Below are 19,996 nucleotides of genomic sequence, written 5' to 3' on the forward strand. Positions count from 1 at the left end.
CCTGTTTGTCTCGGACAGCTCATAACCTCATTTAATCACCCCTCTTCACGTCCTCTCGTGTTGCACGACCCATTTTACACATTCTCATCCATAATACCTCATACATAATGTCTACTTGGCAAATGCCTGAAATCGTTCCTGCGGTGGTGCCACCTGCCTAGATGGCTGGTGGCTGATAGTTGACCAAACTTCACATCGAATAGACTCCATTGGTATATTAGCAAGAAAATGTAATAATCAAGAACCAACGCCATTATGCACCTGCGTTTGACATCATGTACGAGAATGATCGGCAGCCCCAACTTTGAATCAACGCATCACCGGAGGCCTGCCCTCTTTATTCCACTTGACGCGGCTTTGTACCCACTCCACAGCCGCCTGGACACCAGATCCAAGTAGCGCGCTGACCGGCAGCACACGACTGTCACGGACGCCACTTCCTGTTTCTCCCTCAAACACCTTCCGGACAAGCCCTTCTTTAATGCGAACCACCTCCACGCAGTCCTCACGGTCCTGCTTATTTGCCAACACCAAGATAGGAACACCAGCCACATCCGCATTTTGTAAGACTGACTCGAGGACTTGGCGACATTCGTCTAATCGCCCGAACTCACTGCTGGCCGCGTTGATTCCGACATTTTGCTCCGAGAAGGCCTCGGCACTTGCGCTCCCTCGTGTGCCATTGCGTGCAGGACCTGCCACGGAGCTTGCGCGCCGAGTAAGTCGCGCGATATCGGGATCTTGACCAACGTCGGAACTATCGACCACGAAGATGATCGCGTGGCAGCTAGTATAGTAGCTCTGCCACAGACCGCGCATAGAGATCTGACCTCCAACATCCCAAATCTTTAAATTCATGTCCGGTAACGCTATCGTTGCGACATTCTGCCCGACAGTCGGGACGGTTTTTCCGGGGTTGGGTACTGGGGCGCCATCGGAGCGGGGTTGGTACAGTGCTTTGATCTGGGAGAGGAGTGTTGTTTTGCCGGCATTATCCAGTCCAAGCAGAATGACAGAATACTCTAAGTAGGTTAGGATAATCAGCGTAGAAGGTCATGCGATAGGAGAGAGCAGTTACCTTCTTTGCTCGTGGCGGCTAAGTACAGCGACTTGGCCAGGTGATACATGATCGCGTTCCCTATGGGGAGCTCAAGGCCAAGCGCAATTGCAATTATAGAAAAACGGGACCGGAAACAGAAATCATGACATCGCAGTCAGTTTTCTGACGTTGAAGCGCTCTTCCCCCGGAGGGGCCCGCGTTGCAGCCTCATCCATTTCGGGGAGTTAGGGCTTAGGGCTGAATGTGATCTGGGGATGTTCCAGTCCGAACTACATCGGGCATTTCAATGTACCTCACAGCGGTAAAACAGCGTGCATTCAACACTTTCAACATTTCCAACGTTCAAATATGTTCAATTCCATAACTTCAAGAAATATGACGCTATAATGATGGACGCCACACTTCCCCGGCATACTCCTCGGGTCCAGGTTCCCAACTCAGTCTGTCTTCCAAGGTGGCAAATGGAAAACCGTCGACTTTCCCGAGTCTCCTCTTCTCCCCACTTGCAAACACTCCGCTTTCCAGGGTTTGTCAGCTTTTAATTGATCGGCGGACCTGACGATAGGAAGCCAATTTGTCAGGGACGTTGACCTTTCCCTCCTGAATTCCCTGGGATACAAATGTCACATTCCTCTATGGCCTTGCTGTCGATCCCTGGTGAGAAGGCAGTGTGACGAGGATCTCACCCTGCTTTGATTGGATGATCTACCCTTTTTTTTTACCCTATCGCATGTCTATATCAGTATGCCACACGCTCCATCATTTTCTTGATATACATCGCTGTCAATGGAGATTGACACTATCATCGTCGGTATGTCTATCGTAGTTGATGAATCATTTTGAGGCCATTCGAGACTTTTCCTCTGCTTGAGCCCCACACCCCACCCCGCGCTGCTAGGAGTCCTTGCGAAATGGTAACTGATTGAACCGATTTTACCAGGCAATGGGCCGTCGGCCATGATCCTTTCATACATCCTCCATGGACATATCCCTTTCTACTCATCCGATCCTCCACATCCCGATCATTTGTTGGACGCCAAGTTGAAAGCTGCGCCAGATATTTTGAATGCCGATGTGAATGCTCTTACAGCACATTTTGGCGCCTCGCGCCTATCGTACTCGACCCAGGCGCTTCCCGTGAATGTTTTGCTAGACACACTTGTACGGCCAAGTGTTGATGTAGATGAGCCCGGCTGCATCTCAAATATTGATTGGCGCTCACAGCCTGAGAAGGCTGTCTCACATCTTGTTTTTGGAAAGTCCTTGAAGCCTGGAGGCCAATGGACCGAAGATCCATGGGGCGCGAGTTGGGATATCCAGACGTTGAGTTATGCGGCAATGCTGTCCTTGCCCGGGTACTCCTTTGCCGCCCATCACAAAAAGACCACAGGCAAAGATTTACCATCATATACAAGGCCCACGCGCCGCGAGATTGCGGATTATTTTGCCGCTTATCCGGAGGCTGCGCATATCGATGATGCTTTTCGGTGTGGCGAAGAATTGAAAGGCATTTCCCGCACCGCTACTGGATTTTATGTTCATTCTCATAACATCCACTGCAAGCGTCTGGTCCTGGCAAGTGGGATCTTTTCCGAAATCCTCTCACCAGAGCCGGTCTTACGTCCATTACTTGAGACCAAGTCCTCGCCTAATGTCCCGCTAGTCGTTGTTGGATCTGGCTTCTCCGCTGCGGATTCTATCATCTCCGCCTCCCCTGACCAAAAGATTCTGCACATATACAAATGGTCGCCCAATGACCGCCCATCTCCTCTCCGGGCCTGCCATCAGCAAGCATATCCAGAGTATGCTGGTGTTTACCGTCTTATGAAACGAGCTGCCCTCACAGCCGAAGCTGCTGGTAAAGGCCAGCGGCCAAAGTACCGACGCGCGACTTCAACGCCATTCCTTGAAAGCCGGAATTGGGAAGACCTCTATGAAGGTCTCCCTAATGTTGAAGTGACGAACGTGAAAGTCCACGGCGACCTGGCGACGGTCACATTCCGCCAGCAAGATGGAACTGTCTTCTCTCGGACCGTGGCCGGCCTCGTGTATGCTGCAGGCCGGCGGGGCACGCTAGATTACCTTGACCCCGAGCTCCGCTGTGAAGTGTTAGGGCAGGGCAATCAAGAGAATCCAGTAGTCACCGGTCAGACCCTCCGTGCGAAAGCAATCGAGGACCTCGAGGTCGCACCGGGAGTTTACATCATCGGCAGCCTGACTGGAGATTCTCTGGTCAGATTCTCATACGGCGGGTGCGTGTACACTGCTGGGCATTTGATAGACGGCGAGCGGGACAGTCGCAGTGTCTGTAGTAGTCTCACGCTATCTGCTAAACTACATGGTTCTTCGCTTTCCGTGATGAACGGCATGGACGGACACCATGTCTACCCGAATGACAACACATTGGACCTGGCTCGCGAAGATACCTTCAGCAAAATGTCAACCGTCACGAACCAGTCTGTTGTACGTGGTTGGTGGAAGACACTCTCCCGCATGTGGAGTCATCTCACACGATGAGGATTTCGAAATACGTTGCATGTACACCACGATCCCCAAATGTAAAATTCTAGACACGCCAAGAAAGGCATATATATTGTTTATCTATCTTGTTTCTAAAGGATTTTGTTCCCTGCGTGCTCCTCCAAACTACAATGAAACCTACAAAATCCCAAATCCAAGATGCAGTAGAACATCAAATGAAACTACCGAAGTGATATTGACATTCCTGGTTAGACAAGAGAGGTAAGCAGTACTAGCGATCACCTAAATTTCGGTCCATCCTCCTTGATCATATCAGCCGCTTTCTCCGCAATAGCATACACAGTAGAAATGATGTTCCCACTGATCTGCGACGGAAAAACGCTCGCATCGACCACCCGCAGTCCTTCCACCGATTTCACCCGCAGTCTATTATCAACCACAGGACCCATTGCGCACGTCCCCAAAATATGATTGAAGGGCATAATCCGCTCACGGGCAAACTGCTGAGCCTCAGCAGGGACCTGCAAGTTCACAGCCGGCGGCGGATCAACACGTCCCAGCACACTGCCAGCCACATCCTTGGACGAGAACACCTTGTCCACGAAAGCCAAGCCAGCTGCCAAGACATCAACATCGGCCTGGTGCGTGAGTATGCCTAGATCGATATCAGGGGGTCCTTGGAGGGATCCCCTTGGTGATATATGCGTACTGCCGCGCGAAGCGGGATACATGGCACTGATCAACATGGTGTAGCATGCATTGCGACCTTTCGGTGCTCCCGGCAGCAGCAGGCCTTGGTTAGAATGGCCGCTGGCGAGATTGAAATGGCCGGGAATGCCGTAGTATTGGATCGTTGCGAAGTCGGCATCTCGTAGGCTGGATACGATGTGCTTGCGATAGCTTTCTCGGAATTTGTCCCCCTCCTCTGGGGCTTCCACGGCGGCGACTGTGGCCTCGATTGCCGTCTTTGGGACTTGGGATGCGTAGGGAAGGAACCCTGTCAGGCCCATGCAGCCTGCGAGGAGTCCGTTTTGGGTGTCTGCCAACAGCTTGGTTTGTTGCTGAAGAAGATTATGGTCTAGAAACAAGGAATCCATGGTCACAATATCCGGCACGAGTTCGTATACGGCGGATGTCATGGGGTGTTCTTGTAGGTTTTCCCCCACGGCGGGCAGGTCGACGATTGGATCGATGCCGGCAGATTGAAGAATGGCTCGGTTTCCAATTCCAGAGAGCTCAAGGATTCGAGGACTTTGGATAGTGCTCGCTGACAGGATGATCTCTTGGCTTGCTTTGACCTTGTGCTGCTCGCCTCCGTGCCAAAATTCCACTGCGCTTGCCCTTGTTGCCTCACCAATGTGGTCGAAAATAATCCGACTGACAGATGCTTCGGTCAGGATTTTCAAGTTTGGACGTTCGAGGGCAGGGATCAGATACGCAGAAGCAGAATAGCTGCGGCGCACTTGCCCGCCGCTGCGGTCAATGTTTGACAGGCTTTCAAAAGCGCCTATATGTTGGCCACCGTAAGGATCGTCGGATCTTGGAATCCCTGAAGTGTTTTCGAGGCCTGTGAAAATAGATTGCTCGAATGGAATTGGCGAGGGTGGCATAGAGAGTCGAATAGGACCCTCTTGCCCATGAGAAGCTGAAGACAGGTGTACTAAATTTTTTGTACTATTCAGTGGGTGTTGGAGGTCTTCGTGCTTCAGGTAGTAGGGCTCTAAGTCGTTCCATGACCATCCGGCATTCTCTTCACCCCACGAATCGATATCAGAGGCCGATGGACGAACGTAGGCCATGAAGTTGACGGCGCTTGAGCTTCCAAGCAACTTGCCACGGGGGAGATGATGAATTTCGTCCTTGTTCCCCGCCTGGTTTGGTTCAAGGGATATGTCAGCTCATGTACTTATTTCAAATTGATTAGGCTTCCCGGGCATGGAAGGGTTATCGTAACAACGCCAACATACTTGCGGTATTGTCTTGAACTTCCAATCATACTCTTCGTTATGCAACATGGCCGATATGCCAGTCGGGGAGAGTACATTGTTGTCGTCCAGCTTGGCTTTTCCAGCCTCAATCACCCCGACAACGACATTCGGATTCTCGCTCAACCGATTAGCAAGGACAAGTCCAGCAGTACCACCGCCAATAATGAGATAATCGAATTCCGTGGCTAAGAATTCGCTACAAGTGGGAAATGAGTAATCAGCCTTCATGATGAGCAGCAGAATGTATGTTGTCGTTGAAAGTATATACACAATGAGATCTGCAGAGGAAATGGCAAGCTATTTATGCTGATACTAAGTCAGAGTCGTGTCGTCATATCTACAAGGCCAGAGCTGTCAGATTATAAACCCCGTACTCCGTACTCCGTACATGCCTCTTATACTCCGTGGACGCCTGAATGCGGAATTAGTATCCGGGCTGTCAGAAGTGGAGCTTAGGGTTTCGACCACGACGATGGTCCGGTAACATACACCGCCTTACAGGGTCTTACAGACAGTGTATTTTTGAAACTTGTATCCGTACCTGCAGAGTCCTGCAGGGTCCCGACCGAGAAAGCTTAGCCAATCATCGTACAAGCACGTGGTTGTCATCAGAAATACGAAAACGAAAGTTAATGATCGGGATTTGTAAGAGAGTGGGGATCTGACGGGGTCTGACTTGTTCTAAGACCATCAGATAAAAAAAGGACTCCACTTCCCTGCATGTCCGACTTTTCTTTCCGTAGACCTATTAAGGACATTTGTTTCACCGAGCAAATTTGGCATAACTGCTATATCTTTGGTTTTTTATATATTCTCGGGGAATAAGGAGGTCGAAGCACAAAGCACTTCTATGATTCCGGCTTCCTGGGAGGTACCGAGGTACAATGGACTAAATCTCACCGCGGCCATCCAGTAGCTATTCCGGCCTTAAAAGTGGAGAAAATTGCTTGATTGGCTGATTCTTGGCATTATGGACAGTGACATCGATCTTATCTCACCCCTCAACATCAGTTCGCACCGATCTTTGCTTAATTAAGTAAAAGGACAGTCCATTACGGCCGAAACCTTTCATTAGGTCTAGTTCATAGATGATTATGCCAGATGCACAGATATCTACTTTCATCCTGCTAAATCCGAACATCGTGGCCACCGGACAACCTTGGAAAGCATCAGCGTTTCTAATTAAATTGCCTATCCTAGCTTACGGCGGTGTGACAGTCTGATAAAAATAGTAGTTAGTTATATAGTCCGAAAAATGTGTGACTAAGTAAGACTAAGAAATTTACTGTGGGGAACAAAGCCACATGTAAATGAGGGTGCTTTTTGCAAAATAGACAAGTTACTTGGTTATCCATCTAACCCACCCCAACGAGGTACGGAGTTAGAGCCGAATATAGATTAATCAGACCATTCGGTAAAGTCGGGACTTCAGCCTATCTCGTCCTTCTCAACTTATATAAAGCCAGGTACAAGCCCGCATTGGCATGAATCTTAAAAACAAGCCACTGTTCAACTATCCAACCATCCAACCACCCAACCATCCATCATGCGTCTCACCGTCCTTCTCTACGCTGCTCTTGCCGGCCTGTCGCTGGCCGCTCCAGCCGAACCCGCCGAAGCCGCCGATGCTGCTGCCTTGGACAAGCGTCAGGCGAGCTGCGTGACCATCAGGAACCAACTCGCTTCCTGTGAGGCTGAAGGCAACTGTGGCACTGTCATGGCCCAGTGCATCGCTCTTCACTGCCAGGTGAGTTTGAATTTAAACGTTACGAATTGTGCCCACATGGATAACTAACTCGAAAATAGCACTGCGCCAACTTCTAGTTGGGGTCAATTCCTACTTCCTTTCCAACCGAGGTCGATGTTGATAAGGTATAAGCCCGTCTAGAAGAGGTAGTCCCTCGCATTCGCTGATGATTCGTCTGGCAGCTCCTACGGGTGTAATGCCCTTCTCGGAAAGCTGGACATATAGAGAAAATGGGGGATAAAGGCCGAGGCCGATTTAGGCTTGTCTAGGTCTCTGCAAATGTTTGATTTTTGGTCCATAGGGCTTTCCGATATCTTCATTCAAATGCAGTGACTTTTTACCTCCGCTAATTATACGCGCTGTTTCCAAGTATCAGAATCAAGCTTGTAGAGATTCATATATAGTTTGTCCCACTGATAATAAATAGGAGTGCGCCATTGGGATATCCCTAGATCGAGAACGATGGAGTAGCCTCAAGTAGAACTGTTTAGCTGAATACATGTCGTAGTATTTGCACTGATTAACTTTGCACTAGGGTGGTATGTATAAATTGTTACGTGCGGGGGTCTTCAGGAAAAATAGTGCATTCTAACTAGAATATTGAACATGAGGGGGGAAGGAAAGAAAAAGAACAGGGATCGGGGCCATTGTAGGCTTTTGTGCCCTTGCCCTGCAACTGGCTTATGGATCAGGAAGGAACGACTCCCACAGGAAAGGAAGGAACCAACGAGCCTTGATCGAAATATATATCAACCCTCCGAACCTCCAGTTTTATTGTAATCAGCCTCGAAGCGTTCGCAAGTCTGAACAAATGACGTATCCTGCTTTCTCCATATGACCCAAAGCCTTCCAGGAAGACAACATTATTTAAGGAAGTGGATTTCTTGAATCACGACTCATGGTGGCATTAGTTTACTCATTTTTGCGGCAAGGGTAGGGCTTTCGATGGCCCACATATATATATAGTGCTAGTCTCAAGTAGGAAAGGCGGGTGATGTTCCGCATGGAACCCGGGAAGCTTAGATATGCTTATTCGTATTTGCTGTTGGTCATTGCTCCTTTCTCTTATTGGGGCATTGGGTATTGTGGCTTGGCTCTGATTTGAAAATGATGTTCAGCAGGGCTGTTTTATCAGGTTAGAATTACTGATCTCGTGAAATCAATGGACCGGAGCGTAATCCATGTATCTGAATCAACAACCAGAACCATCTTCACGTGATAAGACTAGCTACACTTCCTACGATAGTAGCCAATGACACCGAGTGTGGTACAATCTGTTGGATCATATTAAGTTCTCTTGTTGCAACAACTGCCAGCATTGCATTCACGAAATCAGGTAGAAATGTTCTGCCAGTATCGGCACAAATCCTTAGTGATTCGCACGAATGTAGTCTAGGATTTGTTGGATCAAAACATCGTCGTCCACCAAGTGATAGATATTGCCACTAGGATAGCCAGGTAGTCCCCAATTGAGAACACATTCGTTCTCATCGTCGTACTTGAACACTCTCATCAATTTTCCGATGGCGACAAAGCCGTAAACTGGGCGGCGGAGCCAGATTGGACGTTTGCCGTGTGTGTCGCTCAGGTATTGAGTCAATTGGTTCACCCCTTCCTCCCAACCCGATGGCCGGGCCTGTAGGCTCTGTCTCTTGCATTGGACAACAAGAAAATTGGTGGGAATTGTTTTAAAATCCATATAATGATACGTACGGAATAAGAGTTCATTTTCGCCATGGAAGCGGGTCACGTAGCCGGCAGAGCAGGGAAATTGGAGGGCAAGAATAAAGTTCCAAACTCCATAGATTGTTGCGTCGGGGTCGTTTCGTTTGGTACGATCGATCTCTTCGTAGATGGCACGGTTGGTTAAGTGCTAATACTAGTTAGCAGCTTGCGAGTAACCATGTTGATAATACTTGACTTACCGTTTCTGCCATGGGAGGCAACAACCTAGCAAACAACCTTGTAACAAAGGAAAGAAGCAAGCATATGTCAGCGATCATAAAGTCATATGATAGACAATCATGCAGATGGTTACAATAGTAACTAATTTGTTTGAGAGAAAGCGAGGATTTTCGATTAGAGGGATATTCGCTGGCTTGTTAATAGAATCCCTAGCCTATTGTGTCGTCTCATTTAGACCAGTCGTCATAGACATGCTACCTAATCAGCACTGAAAAGACCATAGAGACTTAACATAGTTAGCGCCTACATCGCCTTTCATGCCTGACTCATTGAGACTCCGCCCGTCTTTTGCCCGCCGTTAGACGCGGGCCTAAACTAGGCCGCTACAATCATTTTACTCTCCTTGTTCTTCTTGTTTCCCAGCTGCTTGCTATCTAGAGTCCTTTCGCATTTACTAGTCGATGCCAATCGCCCTCTCGTGGATAATTGCTTCTTCCTCTTTTCCGTCATCGCCAATGTCGGCCCCCTGGCGCCAGTCACTCCCTAGCCGTAGCTTACCGCCAGGACAGCGACAGCGACATGTCACCGTGACCTCTAGCACGCGGAGAGCATGTCGTGGCAGATACTCTCGCGCTGATCGAAATCTCCTCGGACCTCGCGAACTGCGCACCGCTTGGGCGGAGACGGGGCTCTCGGAGGGCTGGTATCGTCGGTCTCAGCGGGCAACGAGGTAGAGAGTAGTGAGCGGCCAAGCTTCCCAATTGACTAAATTTTGCGCAGCCCTTAATGATTAGAGCCCGGAGATTATCCCCCGTGCTCTAATCCTTGACATGGACCTCATATCAATGCCACTTACTGCACCTCCCTCGTGGGGGTATAAAACAGTCAAGGTTCGAGAGCCTATCATCCGCACCGTGTGGCGATAGTTATGATGTGAATCGCAGTCTTTCTGTAAGTGTTGTTTGGATCAATGCTCGCTCTGCGCGACACCTAATGCATGAAGTGCATCCCGAAGTTATGAAGCCACTTGAAAATTCCTCATTGTGGGGCACCGGCCTCCATCAACAGCGAATTATTGCCGATGGTCTTTTCGTCAAGGTGAAGTTCGGCGGGATCCTGTATAAGTATAAGCAGATTATCGATGTTGTCCATGTGCGCAGTTCGTGGTGCCTGTGTGACGGGGTCAAGCGCGAGGCTGTTGTGGTCGAGGCATCGGGTGGTAAGTGGTAAGCATCCAATTTGTGCAGATTTGTGAACAAACCCAAACCCTCTGGTCAAGTCAATTGTTCCGAGCCTCGATGTTCAATCATGTTTTGGCACCGTCCATTTGCTTAGCCCATCGGTCTGTAAAAGAGTGATCGCTGCATGTTATTACCTTTAGAGAACCCCTATTAGTCAAGCGGGATCAACTCGGCGCCTCCAAACATACTCGTATCATCTGTCCTGGGGCGAATAGGGTTTCTGAGTGCATAATTGGTCTGAGATAGTGCGTTCGTATACTTTTTCCTAGCTCGGAGCTCCATTTGTGGAGAAAAACGTATGTTCAACACGGCCGCTAATCCCACTGCGGCCAGCGCGGTGATCAAGGGGGAATTCCGAGTGTTCATCCAAGGCAGCGGATAGGGCATGGGGCCCCGTAGGGATCACCGGACATGGAGTTCACGAAGATATGACCCTTTGCTAATTTCTGGACTGGGTAAACCAGACTGTTTATTGGCGGGGTGACGTTTTGAGCGTTGTTAGTGGGGGGTGCTAGTGTTGCTAGTGGCGACTATGCGCGTTTTGCGTGGCTGCTGAAACTTGTTTGATCCTGCAAAAATTAGTACAATGGCATTATGGATCTCGATACCCTGGACAATCCACTTGAGCCCGCATACATTGGATACGATGGTGATCCTTCATCGCACTGGTGGGGCAATTTAGTGAATGGTTTCTTTTCTGGCGTGGGCATTCATTCTTTCAAGCGACGTTGCGACAGCGGGATAGTTGGCTTTCCACATTAAGCCATCTATTTAACTAGTGGTGATCTTGATTGCGTAGTTGCTAAAAGAAGAAGTCGATACGTTCACACGTTGAGATTGGGATGAAACAGAAAACCAATGTTGAGCACCTCGTCAGGATCCAGGCTGTCAGGGCTTATTATTATCCTCCAATAGAAACCACAATAATACGCCAACCGTTTAAGCCTTGGAGAAAGGTAAAGGCTCGAATATGAGGACTAGTCACCCCTTATCCAATGCGATCAGCAGCTAACCCTGTTATCTATTAGGGCTGCATATACAATCCCTGTCTCTATATGCTAGGCCAACTACTATATACTTCAAATTAACTATGATCTACGACGTACTGTCCCATGGCTTACTTTATCCTAGTTATACTCAAATTAAAAATGAAACGGTTTTCTCATTTCCCCCCTTTTCCCCACTGTTATTAGCCCACTCGTTTAATGTGAAATATGGCCCCATACATACTAACGGAAACCGGTTGGTCCCAACGGTCTTCCCCCTTCAGTTGCCGGTCGAAATGCCTTAGACGCCATTTCGTACTCATTTCCCAGTGTAGATCTCTATTCCGAATGTCTTCCGACATAATTACTCCCGATAATCGGGTAGAGGACCGTTTCTTCCTTATATAACATCTCTCCTCGTCCTACGAATCTCTGATCCATACTTTCCTACACCTCATTTCTAACTAATAATCCCTCACTTCATTCTATTCCCTGAAACATGGCTGAATCCACCACCCTTATCTTCGTTCCCGGCGCGTGGCACGGCCCTGACTACTACGACCCCGTTGTGGAACGCCTGGAAGCAGTCAACTACAAAACCGACAAAGTTCACTTGCCCTCCGTTGGCCCATCCGAGTATCTCTTGAACTTCGATGCGGACGTTGCGCAAATTCGCTCCCGGATCGAACGAGCAGTGGATGCCGGCCAAAAGGTCGTCTTGATAGTTCACTCTTACGGTGGCTTGCCCGGAAGCGAGGCAATCAAAGGCCTAGACATCAAGACACGCGAGAAGAACGGTCTTCCCGGAGGCGTCACGCATCTCTTCTACTGTTCCTCTTTCATCATCAAGGAAGGAGATTCGCTGATTGGTGCCTTTGGTGGAAGTGACCTCCCGTGGTTTGTTGTCAGCGACGACAAGTTGCAAGTCAATCCTGCCGATCCCGTGGGAACATTCTACAACGACCTTACTCCCGCCCAGATTGAGACTTGTCTTGCCGACATCAAGCCTCACAGTTATCAGACCATGCACAGCCCTTGCACCTATGCCGCGTGGAGAGATGTGCCAAGTACTTACATGTACTGTCTTCAGGATGCTGCTATTCCCATTGAGATTCAAAAGGGAATGGTCGAAGGAACAGCCGGTGGATATGACATTAAGACAGAGACAGTGGACGCATCTCACAGCCCATTCCTCAGCAAGCCTGATGAAGTTACTGCGGCGATTCGTCGGGCTGCTGGGGAGGTTGTTTGATTTTTTGGATGAGTTTACAATGTGTTGTGATTCAATGTTTTGATATGAGTGAATAGCATTAGATATCAGTGATGAATTTACTTGGATGATCGAATTAACATAAGAATATTTGGTATAAACATGAATATCGTGGAACTACCCCGTAAAATATATAAGGATGCCCATGAAAATCATATACCTCACACTATCTAAAAAAATAGATAGCTGAATAATTGATGGATGTTCTTCTTGAGCTCCAAAGTTGTACCCCGGGCAGCAATTCGGTGGCATTGACTAGAGCTATCCTTCTCATCTCGACTTTCTTTCCAACTATCAAAAGATGTGGCCAGCCGATGACCCAATCTCAGCCTATGGCTTTACAGCCGTTTTATCATCAGCTACTACTCTTCTCGCAACAGATCCTCCAGTAACACCAGCCCCATCGATTGCAGTGACCGAAGTCCCGATTCCAGCAACGTCCCTCGCCCAGCGAATCAATGAATATGCAAAATCTCATCTTCCTGAGCCGACATACAACCATTCCCTTCGCGTTTATCACTTTGGGCTTGCGATTAAGCGGTACAGATTCCCCAAATGGACATTTACTGATGAAACATACTTCCTTGCCTGCCTGCTTCACGATATCGGAACAACCGGACCTAACTTAGAGGCCACTAAATTGAGCTTTGAGACCTTCGGGGGCCTGAAAGCACTGGAAGTTCTGCAGAACCTACAGCCTTCCTTTGCAGGAAGCCCGGTCGCAGTCGCCCCGAAAGATCAGGCAGAGAGCGTGGTGGAAGCAATCATCCGGCATCAAGACTTGTGCGAGAAAGGTAAAATCACAGCTCTCGGTCAACTGCTTCAGCTGGCAACAATCTTCGGTATGTTGACCCTCTATCAGAATTGATTGTTTTGGCATAACATATTATTCCTTGAACAGCGACCAAAATGGCGTAGCACTATTTACTGGCCCCAACAAGTGTACAAATGTTGGCTCTAACTAGCTGGAAAACAGACAACACTGGCTCTTATGCCAATCTCATTCATCCCTCGACTATCCGAGATGTTTCCACCCATTTCCCTCGTCTGAAATGGAGTGGGTGCTTCGCTAGTACCGTTCATGAAGAGAATCGGCTTAAGCCCTGGGCACACACAACTACACTTGGCGAAGACGAATTCCCCAGTAAGGTGCTAGGAAATACTCTGATGGCACCCTATGAATGATGGCATCTCGAGGATTTCCAAAGAATATCTGGCATGGAGCTCATATAGCTCCTAGACGCTAACAATAAAAGTTGACAACCGAGCTTGCATTCTTCCGATGACCTATATTTTTACAAAGATATATTAGGCTTCAAGAAATATAAGTATATCTTAAATCCATACATCAGGAATCGTATTATTGCGGAGCGAAGCGGAGCAATAATAAATCACAAGGTCTTAGGTGTATGTCATGTGACCAAGATACGTCTGAATATCCCATCATGTGACCAGGTAAATGAGCTAGTGCTGGCTAGCTCGTTCTTTATGCACCAATCAAAATGCATTTATTCTATCATTATGGCTTTCAAAACATGCACTAGACGCGGTCACTCGCGTCCTTTGGAGCTATTTCGCTCGCGCGCTAGCAATCGAGAGACCGATCAGTATCAATCTTGTCGAGATGCCAAAAAGAGAGAGCGTTCTAAACGCCGTGCGGCTACCGAGCAGGCGTTGGCCTATTACATCGTCCCCGGATCCCTACATGGCCTTGGAAATTTGAATCAGTCACTTCGCTCCGCAATGACTATCTGGAAGCTTAAGGCCACCGAGATCCCAGGGGCTTATACATTGGTTATTGCGATGGACCCAAAAATCTGCCGTAAGCTGGTCACTGAATGGTCTCATTTACTCCTCTCACTCCCAGACTGCCAGTTCACTCCTAGTTCATTCCCACTTCACTCCCACTTCTGCTCACCCCAACTCACCTCCTCAGCTGACTCTCAATAAGCGACACTCGCATTCAATCTCACCACGATCAACTATGGAGTCATCTCATAGGAAGGGAGAGTGCAGGCGTCCAGGGGTCCACAACGGAGAAGAGCCCAGATTGTTGCTGGAAGCCTGCAAGTCGCCCGCCTGGAAGAGGCCTAAAATGGCCAACAGTGGTCCTGAAAGCAGAATGGTCTGAACCATTGACTAAATTGAAACAAGATGTTTTATTCTGCCTGAACGAGTCAAACCAAGAGGCCAAATTCTCATTGACTAAGAGTCGCTCGGAGGGGAGGAAGACTATCACCATTGAAAAGTGGACAGCTGACAGGGATTCTGTCAAGCCCATCCAAGCCATATGTATCACCCCAATTCGAGGTCCCAATTCGAGCGGCCATCAGATCTCAGGGTCATTGAAAATTCCATTTCTGGACTGTTTTCTTCGCGCAAAGAGGAACGCTGAGATGCATTTTACTCTATCACACGATACATGCTGGACATTGGAGAAGCATTCTAACCCTACAACATCTTCCAGGAAGATAAAAGATCGTGCTGAAATTGTCAAGATCTGTACCAGTTGGATCGATAAGCGGGGATACCATGGATGCTGATCCCACTGGTGGCGGGGGTCAGACTTCGGTCCGTCAGACACCAACCCAACAAAAGCACAGATGGAGAGGTTACGAAAGCTCTCCTACCAGGTGTAGGGGCCTCACCCCTGCCTACTGCTACTCACAATTTCCTCTTACCATTCCTTCTTCGTCTCCTGTCCCATAATAATAATAGTAAACGAGGCGTAGTCCAGGGAGATGAATTGATCTGCCCGCTTGCATTCATCTCTAGGAACTGAAAAGCACAATAAAATGAGCAAGTTACTATACTTCAATCCCAAAGTAGCGAAATTGTCCAGTTGGTGTAGAGATAGATATCTCCCCGAACTCGGACAACACACCTTCATGAATCCTCCACAGAAGCCAAACATGCTTCGAGCCATCCTCGCCACGTTATTCCTCCTCGTGCCATTTTATTACATATACAAACCTCCAAGTCTACTCATTCGTTACTGTCAACGGCGCTGGCCGGATGTACTTTTCCGCGTAGACACAGACAAAAAAGTGGTTGCGTTAACGATTGACGATGCGCCCTCCATACACACACCTGCAATCCTCCGTCTATTGGAATCGTACAATGCAGCTGCGACTTTCTTCGTGATAGGATCTCAGATCCCAGGACACGAATCTGTCTTGGCTGACCTCGTCCGGGCTGGCAACGAACTCGCCAACCATGCCATGTATGATGAGCCATCGCGTGCACTCAGCGATGACGTCTTGGCAGATCAGATGCGGACAGTCCATGCTGGAATCCAGGAAGCCTATGTCGCGGCTGGAAAGACAGAACCTGAGAATTGGCTCTTTCGGCCTGGCTCGGGGGTTTTCAGCTCCCGGATGCGAACGCTTGTAAAGGAGCTGGGATATCGGCTGGTGCTTGGCGATGTGTATCCGCATGATCCGCAGGTGCCATTTTGGAAACTGAACGCGAGCCATATTTTGAGTATGGTTAAGCCAGGCAGTATTATTGTCTGCCACGATCGCAGGGAGTGGACGGTGCCTATGTTACAGAAGGTGTTGCCGGAGCTGGACCGCAGAGGGTACCGCGTTGTCACAGTCTCTGGGTTATTGAAAGAGATTGGCGTAAATTGATGTTCAAGTTGATGGCGAATAAATATTGCGGGCTATCAATTTACATATTTCTTCTCGAAACACTATGGGTATATTCGGACACTATTCTCAACAGGCTAGCCCATCATCTGCAATTGATCCTCCGGGGGCCAGCGGACTTGCGCAAAGCTCAAGCAGCGCTTGATACTCTGTAGATATTTGCGAGTAATCTCGTCACTCAGAATGTGTGCCTGCTGGTCACTTTGATGCAGCTTCTCTCGTGCAGATCGCTCGTGAATACCAACCATGGTCACACCGATAGGCCATGCTCTATACACATGTTAGTGCCGGTTTTAAATTTAACAGGGTGTGGGTCAACATACGCTTTACCGATGCTCACTCGTAGGTAAGCATCATTTGCATCGACATATCGCCGCTGCTGCGCCTTGTGAACGATTTCAACGATCGGCTCCAACAGCCCGTCCTCTAGCTCAGCCTTCTCGAAGAGGCGAAACAACGGTGTCATATTCTCGCGTGATTGAGTCATGGCATTGAACGCTTGTTTTCCCTGGAAGCTTTCCCGCACAGAAACATCACGCTTCGCAAGTGCCAGTTCCCATTCTGACAAAACCATGTTGAAGTAAGATCCCAACTGCCGGAAAAGGAACAGACGGCCCTCTTGGTCTTTCGGGATCTTGGCCGGGATGATCATCTGTCCACCAGGCACAGGCTCCAGAGTGGTAGGGATAGGTCCATCGGTCACCTTCTTCTTGGGAATAGCGGCACGTTGAACCAGACGACGATATCGTCGAAGACGGGCTCGGTAGTCCTCTCCAAACAATATTATTGGCGCATTCAACTCTCGTAATTTTGCAATAAGCTCCTCCTCCTCGATATCTTCCTCTTCGTCGCCGTCGGCTGGGGTGTTCTCAGGCAGCTCGGGCAGACCGAGTCTCCGCCGCCGTTCACGTTCTTTGGCTGATTCTTCTTGTTCTCTTCTCGTCTTGGACTCCTCGGCTAGTCTTCGCTTCTTCTCCTCGCGTTCTCGGTTTCGATCCGCTTCTTCGTCTTCGAGCTTGCGCTTGTTCGCCATGCGCTCTTCACGTTCGCGTGCAAGTCTCTCTTGCTCTTCTTTGTAGGCTTGAATGCGGGCAGCTTCGACATCGCCTCGTCGCATATATTTCTTTGCTGGTACTGGGGAGCTTTTTGCGGTGTCTTTGGCGGATGGTTTGGAGGAATCACTACCCTTAGCCTTAGAGATCTCCTTGGACATCAACGCGGCGAAATCCATGTTGGGTGATGCAGCGAGCTGCTGAATAATTCGACTGTAGCTCAGTTAAAAGAATCGAGACAATAAAGTAGAGTTGCGTCAAGAGAAGAAGATGGAGTGTGGAGGCAGGAAAAGAATGTTCGGCTTTGCACGTCACCCGCAGCTTTCGACGCCGCATTTGTTTCCTCCAGTCAACTCCCCTCAACCAAAATACACCGAACATTTACCTTCAAGGACATTTATCCAAGCTTTAATCTACATTCAACTGATCGGATATCTCATTATCTTCTGTTTCTTGCCGTCCTCGGGACTGCCCTACCATCATCATGGCTGCTCCGTCGCGAGAGGGCTCAAAACCCTCAATCAACCGCCAGACCACCGCACCTTTCCATTTGAAGCTCTTCTACCGAGTGAATAACTACAACCCCCTATCCGACTACAGCATCCCCGCACCATCTCGTCGCGGAGGACCAGTCAGCGGCCCAAACTCCATCCGCCCAACATCACCCGTCGCATCTCCAGCGCCGCTCCCACCACACCTGGAGATCTACACATGGCAATCATGCACACTCCGCGAGCTCTCCCAGCTCCTCACTTCCGCCCTCCCATCATTACTCCCCGACCCGCCTGTCGGCACCCGTCTCTGCTTCCGATTGATCTACCCCGACGCGCGCCGCGCCGCAATGGGCGGCCCCGATGCGCGAGGCCGATACCTGAGCCGGGATTTAGGCAGTGCGATCGTTGGGCCGAGGGATAGTCCATTGCGCGCAGACGACGACGAAGATAAGCAGGATGCACGACCTCGCCCTGGCCCGCTCCGGTTCCAGGGCTCCGAGGCCGACAGGCCCCTGCAGGAGGCTCGTTTCATCGTTGGGGACTACATTGAATGCGCGATTCTCGCGCCGCTTGAGGATGGGTCTGTTGCGCCGGCGCTTAATGGTGCATCTGGTCCGATTATGGGACCTAGAGGGGGTGGTGGAGGTGGCATGCGCGCGTTCCGGGATAATGGCTTTACGAGAGGGCCTGGTCGTGGTGGTCCTCGTGGGGGAGGAGGTGGTGGTGGTGGTGGACCTCCGAATTTGCCTCGAGGTGATTGGCATCGTGGTGAGCGATTGCCTGAAGGTGGACGTGGAGGCCGTCGTGGATGGGCGCCATATTGAGAAGCGAAAGAAAGCTGGCTCAAAGGCAGTTTTGTGAAAAGGGCGATAAATACCCATATTATGTATGACTATTTAGTTTAAGACCAATGGAATCAGTACCATCTACTACATGCACTACCGTTAACAGAAACAAGAACCATGTGCCTCCTGGCTAAAGAGGCGACTAGAGCTTTATATTGCAGTATTTCAACAAAATAAGTGTACTTGATTAAACTTTTGAAGATTTCAGCCTCTTCAATCGTCGTGAGTAGCTAAGGGTGACAGGCATTCATCCTCTAGTCATATGACATCCAGGTTAGTGACGAGTAGACGCCTATCAGAAGTCCGGACACTGAACGAGTGAAAACCGTCTACTACGTAGAATATTCCGGGTCGTACATCTAACCTCAGAAGTAAACCCCAGTTTCACAGCCATGCACCAAATCAACAAAAAAGAAATCCATGCGGTATATGCTTGTAATAAAGTACACGGCCCCACGACAGACACCGGCACAAAAAGAGTTGAATTCATCGGGCAAACAAAACCCCCTTCCACACTCGGAGTATCCGCAACCTCTCTCACTCAGTGTGTAGTTCTCCATATGGCGCCATGTCACATTCGCAGCTCGGTACGGCTTCGATAACAAAACAGGAATTGAATTATCGCTAGATGTCTACCATTCGGCGATGGAATCTCCTCTGCGCTTGCCACGGAACTCGAACTTGCCCTGCGATATCGTTAGCGCGTGTTTCTCTCTCCGCAAGATCAGACCACAATGTGCAATTGCAATCCAATTCAACAATGCGGGATTCCATACATCGGTCTTGTAGGCGAAGTATCCTAGGATGCCGGGGATCAGGCCGGCGTAGACGAATGAGATCCAGGCCTGACGCGGGGTCCAGCGCCAGTACTTGTAGCGGTTGATATTGAGTTCTGCGGGTCCGTTAGTCAATCTTCAATTGTAGATATATCGTGTCGCGGCATGCTGGTTTTGAGAGAGATGCTCCAGTAGCTCGGGTATGGTTAAGCTAGCGTGATTCGCGAGGCTCGTCCGGGGTCCTGGATCGTAGGAGATGGGGTTGGGGGTATGTACCATAGTATCTCTGGAGGGCCGGGTCAAGGATCACGGCTGGGACAATTATTAGCAAATCAGGTCGCAGGATTCGTCAATTTCTGAAAGCTCACACTTGTTATGGCCAGCCATTGTTGCGGATAGCGTTGGAGCGTAGACACAGAATCGTCAATTGCAAGCGTCTCTAGGATTGAAGTTGAAGGTCACATGATGATGAATCAGCTGAATGATGTAATCAGCTTTCGT

General features: G+C 49.2%; 11 protein-coding genes across 11 annotated transcripts; 6 read left to right on the plus strand and 5 right to left on the minus strand.

The window, feature by feature from the left end:
• Positions 1-309: 309 nt before the first annotated feature.
• Positions 310-1,127, minus strand: LCP9604111_1345 (ADP-ribosylation factor family protein; the record flags this gene model as incomplete). The annotated part of the gene is made up of 2 exons (XM_039077182.1): positions 310-1,022; positions 1,079-1,127. The coding sequence occupies 2 exons, from the start codon at positions 1,125-1,127 to the stop codon at positions 310-312; spliced, it is 762 nt and encodes a 253-aa protein (XP_038933893.1).
• A 719-nt stretch (positions 1,128-1,846) lies between these two features.
• Positions 1,847-3,577, plus strand: LCP9604111_1346 (uncharacterized protein; the record flags this gene model as incomplete). The annotated part of the gene is made up of 2 exons (XM_039077193.1): positions 1,847-1,871; positions 2,001-3,577. The coding sequence occupies 2 exons, from the start codon at positions 1,847-1,849 to the stop codon at positions 3,575-3,577; spliced, it is 1,602 nt and encodes a 533-aa protein (XP_038933894.1).
• Positions 3,578-3,819: 242 nt separating this feature from the next.
• On the minus strand, positions 3,820-5,757 carry LCP9604111_1349 (GMC family oxidoreductase; the record flags this gene model as incomplete). Its single annotated transcript, XM_039077206.1, has 2 exons — positions 3,820-5,412; positions 5,509-5,757. The coding sequence occupies 2 exons, from the start codon at positions 5,755-5,757 to the stop codon at positions 3,820-3,822; spliced, it is 1,842 nt and encodes a 613-aa protein (XP_038933897.1).
• A 1,318-nt stretch (positions 5,758-7,075) lies between these two features.
• Positions 7,076-7,353, plus strand: LCP9604111_1350 (uncharacterized protein; the record flags this gene model as incomplete). The annotated part of the gene is made up of 2 exons (XM_039077217.1): positions 7,076-7,276; positions 7,336-7,353. The coding sequence occupies 2 exons, from the start codon at positions 7,076-7,078 to the stop codon at positions 7,351-7,353; spliced, it is 219 nt and encodes a 72-aa protein (XP_038933898.1).
• A 1,292-nt stretch (positions 7,354-8,645) lies between these two features.
• LCP9604111_1351 (uncharacterized protein) lies at positions 8,646-9,213 on the minus strand (the record flags this gene model as incomplete). The annotated part of the gene is made up of 2 exons (XM_039077228.1): positions 8,646-9,149; positions 9,202-9,213. The coding sequence occupies 2 exons, from the start codon at positions 9,211-9,213 to the stop codon at positions 8,646-8,648; spliced, it is 516 nt and encodes a 171-aa protein (XP_038933899.1).
• Positions 9,214-11,907: 2,694 nt separating this feature from the next.
• Positions 11,908-12,660, plus strand: LCP9604111_1352 (alpha/beta hydrolase; the record flags this gene model as incomplete). Its single annotated transcript, XM_039077239.1, has 1 exon — positions 11,908-12,660. The coding sequence occupies one exon, from the start codon at positions 11,908-11,910 to the stop codon at positions 12,658-12,660; it is 753 nt and encodes a 250-aa protein (XP_038933900.1).
• A 319-nt stretch (positions 12,661-12,979) lies between these two features.
• Positions 12,980-13,863, plus strand: LCP9604111_1353 (putative urea hydro-lyase/cyanamide hydratase; the record flags this gene model as incomplete). The annotated part of the gene is made up of 2 exons (XM_039077250.1): positions 12,980-13,520; positions 13,655-13,863. The coding sequence occupies 2 exons, from the start codon at positions 12,980-12,982 to the stop codon at positions 13,861-13,863; spliced, it is 750 nt and encodes a 249-aa protein (XP_038933901.1).
• A 1,727-nt stretch (positions 13,864-15,590) lies between these two features.
• On the plus strand, positions 15,591-16,310 carry LCP9604111_1354 (chitin deacetylase CDA4; the record flags this gene model as incomplete). The annotated part of the gene is made up of 1 exon (XM_039077261.1): positions 15,591-16,310. The coding sequence occupies one exon, from the start codon at positions 15,591-15,593 to the stop codon at positions 16,308-16,310; it is 720 nt and encodes a 239-aa protein (XP_038933902.1).
• A 95-nt stretch (positions 16,311-16,405) lies between these two features.
• Positions 16,406-17,559, minus strand: LCP9604111_1355 (mRNA splicing protein PRP18; the record flags this gene model as incomplete). The annotated part of the gene is made up of 2 exons (XM_039077272.1): positions 16,406-16,598; positions 16,652-17,559. The coding sequence occupies 2 exons, from the start codon at positions 17,557-17,559 to the stop codon at positions 16,406-16,408; spliced, it is 1,101 nt and encodes a 366-aa protein (XP_038933903.1).
• A 305-nt stretch (positions 17,560-17,864) lies between these two features.
• On the plus strand, positions 17,865-18,698 carry LCP9604111_1356 (SAP18 family protein; the record flags this gene model as incomplete). The annotated part of the gene is made up of 1 exon (XM_039077283.1): positions 17,865-18,698. The coding sequence occupies one exon, from the start codon at positions 17,865-17,867 to the stop codon at positions 18,696-18,698; it is 834 nt and encodes a 277-aa protein (XP_038933904.1).
• A 653-nt stretch (positions 18,699-19,351) lies between these two features.
• LCP9604111_1357 (uncharacterized protein) lies at positions 19,352-19,882 on the minus strand (the record flags this gene model as incomplete). The annotated part of the gene is made up of 4 exons (XM_039077294.1): positions 19,352-19,405; positions 19,496-19,611; positions 19,772-19,807; positions 19,864-19,882. 4 exons carry the CDS (start codon positions 19,880-19,882, stop codon positions 19,352-19,354), a joined length of 225 nt encoding a protein of 74 aa, XP_038933905.1.
• Positions 19,883-19,996: the final 114 nt, after the last annotated feature.

Source organism: Penicillium roqueforti (assembly GCF_015533775.1).
Source record: "Penicillium roqueforti strain LCP96 04111 chromosome Unknown scaffold_01, whole genome shotgun sequence".
In the NCBI taxonomy this organism is placed as follows: Eukaryota; Fungi; Ascomycota; class Eurotiomycetes; order Eurotiales; family Aspergillaceae; genus Penicillium; species Penicillium roqueforti.